This window comes from Loxodonta africana, chromosome 13 (genome assembly GCF_030014295.1).
Source record: "Loxodonta africana isolate mLoxAfr1 chromosome 13, mLoxAfr1.hap2, whole genome shotgun sequence".
NCBI classification, from domain to species: domain Eukaryota; kingdom Metazoa; phylum Chordata; class Mammalia; order Proboscidea; family Elephantidae; genus Loxodonta; species Loxodonta africana.
Genome location: NC_087354.1, coordinates 69,446,559 through 69,459,317, shown reverse-complemented (window position 1 = coordinate 69,459,317; position 12,759 = coordinate 69,446,559). Strand labels below are relative to the sequence as shown.

Sequence of the window (12,759 nt, the reverse complement as noted above, 5' to 3'; positions counted from 1 at the left end):
GCCCCAGAATAGAGCTACAGACCTCAGAGTACACTCACTTCCCCTCCAGATTTTGCTGCATGAGTAGGAGGCTACCAGCAACATTGACAGTGAGGATGGCGGAGACCTAAGGGCCCCCCCAAACACTATTTATTGATAATATCAAACCTGAGTAGATAGTTCCTTGCTTAGAAACGAGGAAATAAAACGACCAGAGGAGTCTTAAATTCAAATGAAAAGCACTTGATCCTGAAGACTCAAAGAGACACAGGCATCAAGAAAATCATTTCCAGAGTTAACCAAATAGCTAAGCTATTTGGTTAACGTACTACTATTGAAAAAATAAAGATTTATAGAATCTCAGTAGTAAAATTGTTAAGGCAGAATGAATATATCTACGTAAAATCCTTTGTTGTTGTTAGATGCCTTCGAGTCAGTTCTGACTCACAGTGACTCTATGTACAACAGAATGAAGCGCTGCTCATTCCTATGCCATCAACAAAATAGTTGTTATCTTTTGCCCATTGTTGCAACCACTGTGTCAATCCATCTCCTTTAGGGTCTTCCTCTTTTTTGCTGATGCTCTATGTAACCAAACATCATGTCCTTCTCCATGGACTGGTCCCTCCTGATAACATTTCCGAAGTACATGAGACAAAGTCTTGTTTGCTATCCTTGTTTCTGGGGAGCATTCTGGCTGTACTTCTTCCAAGACAGATTTGTCCATTCTTCTGGCAGTCCATGGTATAGTCAATATTCTTCTCCAACACCATAATCCAAAGGCATCAATTCTTCTTTGGTCTTCGTTATTCGTTGTCTAGCTTTCCCATGCACATGAGGCAATTGAAAATACCATGGCTTGGGTCAGTCGCACCTTAGTCCTTTAGTGTTACCTTTGCCTTTTAACACTTTAAAGAGGTCTTTTGCAGCAGATTTGCCTAACGCAATATGTCCTTTGATTTCTTGACTGCTGCGTCCATGAGCCTTGACTGTGGATCCAAGAAAAATGAAATTCTTGACAACTTCAGTCTTTTCTCTGTTTATCATGATGTTGCTTATTGGTCCAGTTGTGAAGACTTCTGTTTCCTTCATGTTGAGGTATAATCCAAACTGAAGGCTATAGTCTACGATCTTCATCAGTAAGTGCTTCAAGTCCTCTTTGCTTTCAGGAAGCAATGCTGTATCATCTTCATATCAGAGATTGTTAATGAGTCTTTCTCCAGTGCTGATGCTATATTCTTCTTGATATAGCCCAGCTCCTCAGATTATTTGCTCAGCATACAGAATGAATAAGTATGGTAAAATGATATAACCCTGACACATACCTTTCCTGATTCTAAATCATACACTATCCCCTTGTTCTGTTCTAACAATTTCCTCCTGGTCTATGTACAGGTTCTGCATGAGCACAATTAAATGTTCTGGAATTCCCGTTTATTGTAATGTTATCCATAATTTGTTATGATTCACACAGTCTAATGCCTTTGCATGATCAATAAAACACAGGCAAATTATCTTTCCAGTATTCTCTGCTTTCAGCCAAGATCCATGTGACATCAGCAATGATATCCCTTGTAACACTTTCTCTTCTGAATCTGGCTTGAATTTCTAGTAGTTGCCTGTAGATGTACTGCTGCAATTGTTTTTGAATTATCTTCAGCAAAATTTTACTTGCATGTAATATTAATGATATTGTTCGATAATTTCCACATTCTGTTGGTCACCTTTCTTTGGAATGAGCACAAACACAGATCTTTTCCAGTTGGCTGGTCCAGTAGCTATCTTCCAAATTTCTTGGCATAGAATAGACAAATGAGTACTTCCAGTATTGCATTCATTTGTTGAAACATCTCAATTGGTATTCCCAGTGCCTTCAGTTCAGCTTGGACTTCTTCCTTCAATACCACTGGGTCTTGATTATATACTGCCTCCTGCAATGGCTGAACATTGGCCAATTCTTTTTGGTACAGTGACTCTGTATTCCTTCTATCTTCTTTTGATGCTTCCTGCATTGTTCAATTTTTTTGCTAATAGAAACCTTCAATACTGCAACTAGAGATTTGAATTTTTTTTTCAGCTCTTTAAGCTAAAGGTAACCATACATAAAACTAAATTTTTGTTTGTTTTTACTGTCTGTAATCTTTTTTTGCTTTTGTGCTTTAGGTGAAAGTTTACAGCTCAAGTTAGTTTCTCATACAAAAATTTATACACACATTGTTAAGGGACCCCTAGTTGCAATCTCTATAATGTAACAGCACACTCCCCTGTTCTACCCTGGGTTTCCCGTATCTATTCAACCAGCCGCTGTCCATTTCTGCCTTCTCATTCCCCCTCCAGACAGGAGCTGCCCATTTTATCTACTTGAACTAAGAAACACACTCTTCACAAGTATTATTTTATGTTTTATAATCCCATCTAATCCTTATCTGAAAGCTTGGCTTCAGGAATGGTTTTAGATCTGGGCGGCCAGAAAGTCCAGAGGCCATGTCTTCTGGGGTTCCTCCAGTCTCAGTCAGACCATTAAGTCTGGTCTTTTTACTAGAATTTGAGTTCTGCACCCCACTTTTCTCCTGCTCTGTCAGGGGCTCTCTGTTGTGTTCCCTGTTCAGGCAGTCATTGACGGTAGCCGGGCACCATCTAGTTCTTCTGGTCTCAGGCTGATGGAGTCTCTTTTTGTCTCTTGCACAATATTTTCTTAATAAACCTTGTTATACCAGCTGACCTAGATGTCCCCGAAAACCATAGCCCCCCAGGCCCCCACCCCTGCTACTCTGTCCCTTGAAGTGTTTGGTTGTATTCAGGAAACTTCTTAGTTTTGGGTTTAGTCCAGTTGTGCTGACTTCCCCGTATTGTGTGTTGTCCTTCCCTTTACCTAATTCTTGTCTAATCTTGTTATCTAGTTAAACAATTCCCCTCTCCCTCCCTCCCCACCCATGTAACCATCAAAAAATGTTATCTTCTGTGTTTAAACCTTTTCTTGAGTTCTTACAATAGTGGTCTTATACAATATTTGTCCTTTTGTGACTGACTAATTTCACTCAGCATGATGCCTTCCAGATTCACGCATGTTATGAGATGCTTCGAGGATTCATCATTGTTCTTTGATGTTGCGTAGTATTCCATCCTGTGACTTTACCATAATTTTGTTTGTCCATTCCTCTGTTTCCATCTTTTTGCTATTGTGAACAGTGCTGCAATGAATATGGGTGTGCATGTATCTATTCGTGTGATGGCTCTTATTTCTCTAGGATATATTCCAAGGAGTCAGATTGCTGGATCATATGGTATTTCTATTTCTAGCTTTTTAAGGAAGTGCCAAATCAATTTTCAAAGTGGCTGTACTATTTTACATTCCTACCTGCAGTGTATAAGTGGTTCCAGTCTCTCCACAACCTCTCCAAAATTTATTATTTTGTGTTTTTTAGATTAATGCTAGCCTTGTTGGGGTGACATGGTATCGCACTGTAGCTTTGCTTTGCATTTCTCTAATGGCTAATGATCATGAGTATTTCCTCATGGATCTGTTAGATGCCTGAAAGTCTTTTTTGGTGAAGTACCTGTTCATATCCTTTGCCCATTTTTTAATTTATTTGTCTTTTGTTGAGGTGTTGCAGTATCTTGTACATTTTAGAAATTTGATCCTTATTGGATATGTCATAGCCAAAATTTTTTTGCCAGTCTGTAGGTTGCCTTTTTATGTTTTTGGTGAAATCTTTTGATGAGCATAAGTGTTTCATTTTTAGGAGCTCCCAGTTATCTAGTTTCTCTTCTGGTGTTCATGCATTGTTAGTTATGTTTTGTATTCTGTTTATGCATGTATTAGGGCTCTGAACGTTGTCCCTATTTTTTTCTTCCATGATCTTTATCATTTTAGATTTTATATTTAGGTCTTTGATCCATTTTGAGTTAGTTTTTCTACACGGTGTGAGATATAGGTCCTGCTTCATTTTTTTTTTTTTTCCAGATGGGTATTCAGTTATACCAGCACCATTTGTTAAAGAGAGTGTTTTTCCCCATTTAACAGACTTTGGGCCTTTGTCAAATATCAGCTGATCACAGGTGGATGGATTTATATCTGGGTTCTCAATTCTGTTCCATTGGTCTAAATATCTGTTGTCCCAGCACCAGGCTGTTTTGACTACCATAGCGTTATAATAGATTCTCAAATCAGGTAGTGTGAGCCCTCTCACTTTGTTCTTCTTCTTCATTAATGCTTTACTTATCCAAGGCCTCTTCCCTTTCCATATGAAGTTGGAGATTTGTTTCTCCATCTCCTTAAAAAATGTCGTTGGAATTTCAATTGGGATTGCACTGTATCTGCAGATTGCTTTGGATAGAACTGACATTTTCACAATGTTGAGTCTTCCTTTCGATGTGAAAGGTATGTTTTTCCACTTACGTAGGACTCATTCAGTTTCTTGCAGTAGCATCTTATACTTTTCTTTGTATATGCCTTTTACATCTCTGGTTAGATTTATTCCTAGGTATTTCATCTTCTTGGGAGCTACTGTAAAAGGTATTGATTTGGTGATTTCCTCTTTGAAGTTCTCTTTGTTGGTGTAGAAGAATCCAACTGATTTTTGTATGTTCATCTTGTATCCTGATGCTCTACTTAACTCTTCTATTAGTTCCAGTAGTTTTCTTGTGGATTCTTTGGGGTTTTCTGCATATAAGATCATATTATCTGCAAAAAAGGGATACTTATACTTCTTCCTTACTAATTTAGATGTGCTTTCTTTCTTTTCCTTGCCTTATTTTTCTGGTTAGGAACTCCAACACAATGTTGAATAAGAGTGGTAATAAAGGGCATCCTTGTCTGGTTCCCGTTCTCAAGGGCAATGCTTTCAGACTCTCTCCATTTAGGATGACGTTGGCTTTGTATAAATGTGCTTTGTTACACTGAGGATTTTCTCTTCTATTCCTATTTTGCTGAGACTTTTTATTGAATGAGTGTTGGACTTTGTCAAATACCTTTTCTGCATCAATTAACAAGATCATGTGGTTCTTATCTTTTGTTTTATTTACATGATAGATTACATTGATTGTTTTTCTAATGTTGAACCATCCCTGCATACCTGATATGAATCCCACTTGGTCCGGGTGAACTTTTTTTTGATATGTTGTTGAGTTCTATTGGCTAGAATGTTGTTGAGGCTTTTCGCATCTATGTTCATGACGGATACTGGTTTGTAATTTTCTTTTTTTGTGGTGTCTTTACCTGGTTTACAGGTTCGCTATGAGTCAGAATCGACTCGACGGCACTGGGTTTTGTTTTACCTGGTTTTGGTATCTGGGTTATGCTGGCTTCATAGAATGAGTTCAGGAATGTTCCATCTTTTTCAATGGCCTAAAATACCTTCAGTATTACTGGTGTTACCTCTTCTCTGAAAGTTTGGTAGAATTCTCCAGTGAAGCCATCAGGGCCAGGGTTTTTGTTTTTTGAGATTTTTAATTACTTCTTCAATCTCTTCTTTTGTTATAGGTTTATTTAGTTTTTCTACCTCAGTTTGTGTTAGTTTAGATAGCTAGTGTGTTTCTAGAAATTTTTCCATTTCCTTTAGGTTTTCAAGTTTGTTGGAGTAGTTTTTCATAGTATTCTGTTATGATTCTTTTAATTTCAGTTGGGCCTGGTGTGATATTGCCCATCTCATTTCTTAGTTGTTCGAGTTGCAGTGTTAATGTTCTGATTTTGGCCCTTTCTCCTTTTTGAACGTGTGTGTTTATTGCTATAAACTGACCTCTTAGCATTGCTTTTGCTGTGTACCAAAGGTTCTGGTAGGATGTCTTTTCATTTTCACTGGATTCTGTGAATTTTATTCAATCCTTGATTTCTTCTATAACCCAGTAGATTTTAAGCAAAGTGCTATTCAGTTTCCATGTATTTGATTTTTTTTTTTTCCTTGCCTTTTCTGTTATTGATTTCTACTTTTATGGCTTTATGGTCAGTAAAGATGTTTTGTAATATTTCAATGTTTTGTATTCTGTTAAGTCTTGCTTTGTGGCCTATTATGTGGTCTATTCTGGAAAATGTTCCATGTGCGTTTGAAAACAAAGTATACTTGGCTGATGTTGGGTGGAGCGTTTTGTACATGTCTATGAGATCAAGTTGGCTGACTGTGGCATTTAAATTTTCTGTGTCTTTATTGAGCTTCTTTCTGGATGTTCTGTCCTTCACCAAAAGTGGTGCGTTGAAGCCTCCTACTATTACTGTGGAGCTTTCTATTTCTCTTTTCAATGCTCTTAGTTTGTTTTATGTATTTAGGAGCCCTGTCATTGGGTGCATAAATATTTATTATGGTTATATCCTCCTAGTGTACTGACCCTGTAATCATTATATAATGTCCTTCCTTATCAATTGTGGCAGATTTTGATTTAAAGTTTATTTTGTCAGAGATTAATCTTGCCACTCCTGTTATTTTTTGATTGTTGTTTGATATATTTTTTCCATTCTTTGAGTTTTAGTTTGTGTCTTTGAGTCTAAGGCGTGTCTCCTAAAGGCACCATATAGACAGATGATGTTTTTTTAATCCATTCTGCCACTCTCTGTCTCTTTATTAGTGCATTTAGTCCATGTACATTCAGCATAATTATAGACAGGTGTGAGTTTAGTGCTGCCATTTTGATGTCTTTTTTCTGTGTTGTTGACAGTTTCTTTGTTCCTCTTGATTTTCTGTGCTGAGTCATTTTTCTTTATGCATTTTCTTTTCACTTTTTTCATTGCTGTTGATTTTGTATTTGCTGAGTCTTTATATTTTTCTTTTTTATTTTGATGTATAGAATTGTTAGTTTCCTTTGTAGTTACCTTAATATTTACTGCTTTTTTTCTAAGTTTAAACCAATCTTTTATTTCTTGATATCACCTTGACTTCCTCTCCGTATGAAAGTTCTATGACTACATTATTTACTCCCTCTTTTTTGTTTTAATGTTGTCATCTTTTACATATTCTTATTGACATCTCTATTTACATAAAACTAAAATTTAAGAAGTAATGGCTGAAAATGGAGAAGGCCAAGAGATTTGGGAAGAACTCGTATAGTTCACTGTCATTGAAAGTCAAAGAACAGGAGAGTTTCAGGAGGCAGAAGGTAAATACCAAGTCAAATACTGCCTGTAGCAACCAAGTGCTACACCCAGTTTCCTACTGGCTTTCTCTCTTGAATGACACATAGCAATCTAAATCAACATGACCAAAACTGAATTCACTATTTTCCTCCATTCTTATTTCTCCTTTGTTTGCCAGCCTTAGTAAATGGCACTGTGATGGTTAATGTTATGTGCCAACTTGGCTAGGATATGATTGTCAATGGTTTGGCAGATACTATGTAATCACCTTCCATTTTATGATCAGATGTGAACGGCAAATCAGTTGAAAGAGGTGTCTCCTTGGGTGTGTGGCCAGTATATACATGGATGCTCTGGCAAAGCTTGCTGCTCTCTCTTTCTCTCTTTCTTGACTCTGCATTCCTCTTGTCTGATCTCCAGTTCTTGGAATGTAAGCCTGAAAAGTCTCCAGCCTGTCAGTCGTGAATGTAGGTGTCAGATCTTCTGTATGCCTTTCTTTCAGCATCTAAACTAGATTTGGTCTCCTGCCAGAAAGCTCTAGATCTCAATAGAAGTAAATTAGAGACTTTCCAAAAAGGAAGTTATGACAGTTAATGTTATGTGACAACTTGGCTAGTAGGCTATGATTCTCAGTGGTTTTGCAGACATTGGACTGATTGCTCCTCCATAATGCAATATAACATGAATCACCTCCATGATGAGATCTGATATAATGTAAGCACCTCCATGATGAGATCTGATATAATGTAAGCACCCCCATGAAAAGATCTGCTATGAGCAGCTGATCAACTGAAAACAGTTTCCTTTGGGGCACGGCCTACCTCTGGTATATAAATGGATATTCCAGCAAGGCTCACTCTCACTTTGGAGCCTGCATGTTCTCACTTTGCAGCCTGGCTCATGTTCTTGAGACATGAGCCAGCAGCCTGCCACCTGATCTGTAGATTTTGGGATTCTCCAGCTCCCCAGCCCTATGAGCCAGCAGCCTGCTATCTGTCCTGCTGATTTGGGGTTTATCAGTCCCTGCAACCATATGAGTTAGGAGAAGCCTCCAGCCTGATGCCTGACCCATGGATTTTGGGACTTGCCAGACTTCTCAACTGTGAGAGCCGTTTCCTTGAATTAAATCTCTTTATACATATTTATACATATGTGTTTCACTAGTTTTGCTCCTCTAGAGAACCTAGCTTAAGACAAATGGGTAGGAATCCAGGCCTTCTGCCCCACTCCTTTTTTTTTTTTTTTTAATGTATGTATTGATGTAAAATTATATTTGAAAAGAGGGTTTCCCTGTAGTTTGAAAACAACTAGAGTAGGTCAGCTCAAAGGTCTTCCCAGTTCTGTGTCTCCTCATATAATGCGTTATCTTTTTTATATGAAATAGCCCTACAGCAATCATTCTCTGTGTGTTTGGGGGAGGGGGTGGTGTTATAATCCAAATTCAACAAGATCAAGGACTCACAGAAAACATGTGGTTAGGGAAAACAGTACGAATTACATTAAAACAATATATGGAATTATTTGAAACACCATGTTCCAAAACAAATCAGATTCACCTCATTCAAACATTTTCTGGTAGATAATCTTGCTGACTAACCTATTTGTTTAGGAAGCGTCTCAATCACACTCTAATAAGATGAAGTTTATAGCACAGTGGTTGAAAACTGGGATCTAGAGGCAAGATGCATGGGTTCAAATTTTAGTTCTTTCACTTGCTAGCTATGTGACCTTGGGCGAATGTCTTAAGTACTCTGTGCCTCAGTTCCTCATCATAAAATGGGAATGATAATATCTACCTGATAGGGCTGAGGTGAGAATTAAATCAGATAAAACACAGAAGAATTTAGAACAGTGTCTGACACTTAGAACTCAATAAATACATACATATGCATCCTCAAGTTTTATTATATTAACTGAATTGTATCTTAAAGGTTTTGAAACAGTCCTCCTTACTGGCTTGAAATGTAACATTTTTTTACATTGAAATTCTCCTTGTTTAATTTTTTTTTTCCCAATCTATGAAAAATGCTAATAATAAACTGCCTGTCCTTGTCCAGCAGCACCGAATTATCATGGTGCTCAAGGGCACATTTTTACGTACCCGGTCTTCAGTTCATTTACTGGGAAGTGAAACACAGGTCACCTCTCTCTGTACTACCTCCCACAGGCTCGGCTAAGTGAAGAGGAAGCATTAATTGTTTTTGTATTTGTGAGTTCTAACCCGAACTGAATTTTTTTTTTTTTTTTAATTCCACATTGTAAACTTTTATTATGCAAACATACAAGAGCCTAATCTAAAAACCATTCTTGCCAAAACCACAGCTGGCAAGGCATCACCTCATGGTCAGCAGTTAAAAAGGAAATATGCTATGAGGACCGTAATTTTCCTTAGTGCTACGGAGGACACAGAAACAAATGCCAAACAAGTCATAATATTGACAGACCTAGCTTTTTCTGTCTTTTACAACCTCCTCTCAGGCAAAAACTCTTTTATAATTAAATAAGTAAAAGTTACACACACACACACACACACACAAATAACTAACCCAAAACCCAATACAAATAACTAGTCTTTGAATAAACAGAGTTTGCCTACGACCTCCATCACATAGAGCATATCATACGCAAAAAAAAAAAAAAAAAAGATCGTTTTGTATGAATAGCTACCACCATCCTTTTTAACATTATCACCCACTTCCTCACTCTCACTCATTATAATCTTTTAGTGACACAAATTATGCTTGGGTCAACAAAGGTCATTTTTAAACTGACAGCACTAGTTAGAATGGCTGCAAACTCCAGCCAAGATTAAATACCACTCCACAGCTAAACATGTGACCAAGATTAAGCTGCTATAATGAATACACAGCCTGGAAATGGAACAAGATAACATTCTTCCTGGCCAAGAGAATCTAAGTTGCCATTAACTTGTATTTAAAAACAAATCCTTTTTTTTTTAGTTGCTATTTCATTAAGTCCAATAATTTCGGTAACTTACCGGTCAGCAACTTCTATATCAAAACAAAATCTTCTGTCAATGGAGTCAGTATGCCTTTTGGTACATTCTTTCAAAAAGATGACATCTCCATCCCCCTGCAAATAATCATTTTTAAACATTCTCAAAAACTATAGTATAAATATATACACACCTTATGGGGGCGGGGGGGACAAGATTCAGGATTTTTAATTCCTTCTTTTTATGTTATTCTCTTTCATATGAGTTGCTTTTAACCACTGTTTATTACCTTAAATTTTAATCTTTTTTTTTTTTCATTCGGTTTCCTAGTTCTTGCTTGGAAACCCTGGTGGCATACTGAACCAGGCTTCATCAATGCTAATTTTGGATGGTGGATTAACAATACAGTATTCATATGCTAGAATATTTGTTATTCTCTTATCACACTCTCTTAAAAACAACAAATACTTTGTTTTTACCTTAAATTAGGACATACCATATAAAGCAGTAAATACACAACCACTTTTGACCTACAAAAATTATAATTTCACATGAATCAACATAAGAGGACATTATAGGCCCTAATTGGATATTGTGATAATCTAAAGCTAGAACCACTCAGTCTGGGCAGTTTTTCTGTTCCCTAAGTAAATCACCCTGAATTTATTATGTTTACTTAATTGTTTTTTAATATGATAACATTTTACTTCACTGAACCATACTCTCTAAGAGCATTAAAAACAGGTAAAAAGCAAGAGACAGAAGCAATGCAGGACTACAGATCCTTAATAAAGAACAACTGTAAGAATTCAGTGTACACACTTCTAGAATATCTTAATATTTTCTACAATGTGGGGATCACTGAATAATATTAACCATTCAGATATAGTCATGCACTGCATAACGTCCATTTGGGCAACTTCCGGCCACATAGACTACGCCCATGGTCCCATAAGGTTATAACAGAGTTCAGAAATCCTGATCAGATTATGGGACATAGTAGATTTAGGCATGTTGCACTGGACAATCACAATGATCCTCAAAAACAAAAAATTCTCCAAGTTGTTAAAGGATCGGCTCCGCTGAAAGCTATAAGGCTAACGAAAATGTGAGAGGAACCTATATCAGATATGGAAAAATTGCTGATAATGTGAATTGAGAAACAAACACAAAAGCTAATCCCTCTCAGCATGTTGACTATCACTGCTAAGGCATGAAGCTGGTTCAAGATGCTTAAAGAAAAAGCAGGACCAGACTGCGACACTGAGTTTAACGCCAGCTCTGGGTGGTTCCAGTGCTTCAAACAACGTCTTTCACTGCATAACGTGAAAGTGAGTGGTGTCTGTGAGTGCTGACGTGAAGGCAGGAGAAGAATTTGTTGAAACCTTAGATAAACTAATTGTAGAGAGAGGTTATTTGCCCCAACAAATTTTTAATATGGACAAACCAAAAAAACCAAACTCAGCGCTGTCGAGTCGATTCCGACTCCTAGAGACCCTATAGGACAGAGTAGAGCTGCCCCACAGAGTTTCCAAGGAGCACCTGGCAGATTCAAACTGCCGAACTCTTAGTTAGCAGCTGTAGCACTTAACCAGTATGCCACCAGGGTTTCCTTAATATGGACAAAACCTCCTTATTTTGGAAGCAAATGCCTGAAAGGACCTTTATCCATACTATGGTGTTCACAGAACATACGTGGACATTAAGCAATGAATGACTGCATACAAATATTCAAGACACCACAATCATATTATAAAACATAGTTATGATTTAGCAGCTAAAATAGAAAGACATCACCAAGCAGACTTAGTACTTGAATTAATTTTGACAGAAAACCCATAATTAAACTTGATGTTCAATCTTAACCTCATCAGCCTTCAAGAGTGACATCTTTTCTTCTTCTTCTCCATGGTCTTGATTTTCCATGTCTATTTCATTTTTTTTTTTATTTCATTAAACTCACTATGTAATTTTTTTTTTATTATAAGCTACTTTAAATATTTTTCAGTCTATTTCAGCAAAATACACATAAATAGATGTAAACTTGGCTTACTTCCACATTCAGGTAAGCAAAACCATGCCCATACATCTAGCAGGCAATGAATTAATCTGCTTTCTTAAAATGTGTGGCTAATTTTGTTCAATATTGGCGGGACCAGCTTTGTCTCCAGACTGTAGCTTATTGTTGGGAGCTGCAGCTTCTATTTAAAACACATATAATGACCACCTTCCTACACAGTCAACTCCTGTGGCCTTGCTCTTTTCTATTTATCATGCTTTCTTTTGCTGTTTATTTCTTTGGGAGAAGGCATAAACTAAACGGGGCATACCTAAGTGAGAACCTTATAACCCTAACTGAGCAATGGGAAAACGGAATATAAATCACTCTACTTCATAATATTACAGGCTGTGAATAGATGGATGCAAGTCAGATCCCCTGTGTAAATACAGATGGAGCCGGGCACCATTTTGCTGAGTCAGGAAAGTTTGTTGGAGGTGTTATCTTTTCTTCCACTAACAGTTGCATAAAAAGATTCTAGTCTTCTTTAAACAAAAAATCTGATTGTAAAAACCCACGCATGCAATTCAGAAATTAATCTGCTTTATGGCCTATTTTATTTATAAACAAAAGAAAACAAACATTTAAACCTTAAAACAAAATAAATGTATTTATCTTTAGTGAATATAAATGTCATTAAAATGACACCCTCAAGAGACTGACTCCTCTCACACTGAATACAAAGTGTAAAACAAAATACTT

At 37.0% G+C, this 12,759-nt stretch overlaps 1 protein-coding gene across 5 annotated transcripts in view; it reads right to left on the bottom strand.

Moving 5' to 3' along the window:
* The window catches only part of ARHGAP10 (Rho GTPase activating protein 10), a 366,346-nt gene that overhangs the window by 192,386 nt on the left and 161,201 nt on the right, over window positions 1-12,759 (bottom strand). For all 5 annotated transcript variants that reach the window (XM_023557138.2, XM_003417542.4, XM_023557137.2 and 2 more), the window contains one exon: window positions 10,041-10,135. In XM_023557138.2, coding sequence (XP_023412906.1) covers window positions 10,041-10,135 — 95 coding nt within the window. The remainder of the gene's footprint in view (window positions 1-10,040; window positions 10,136-12,759) is intronic.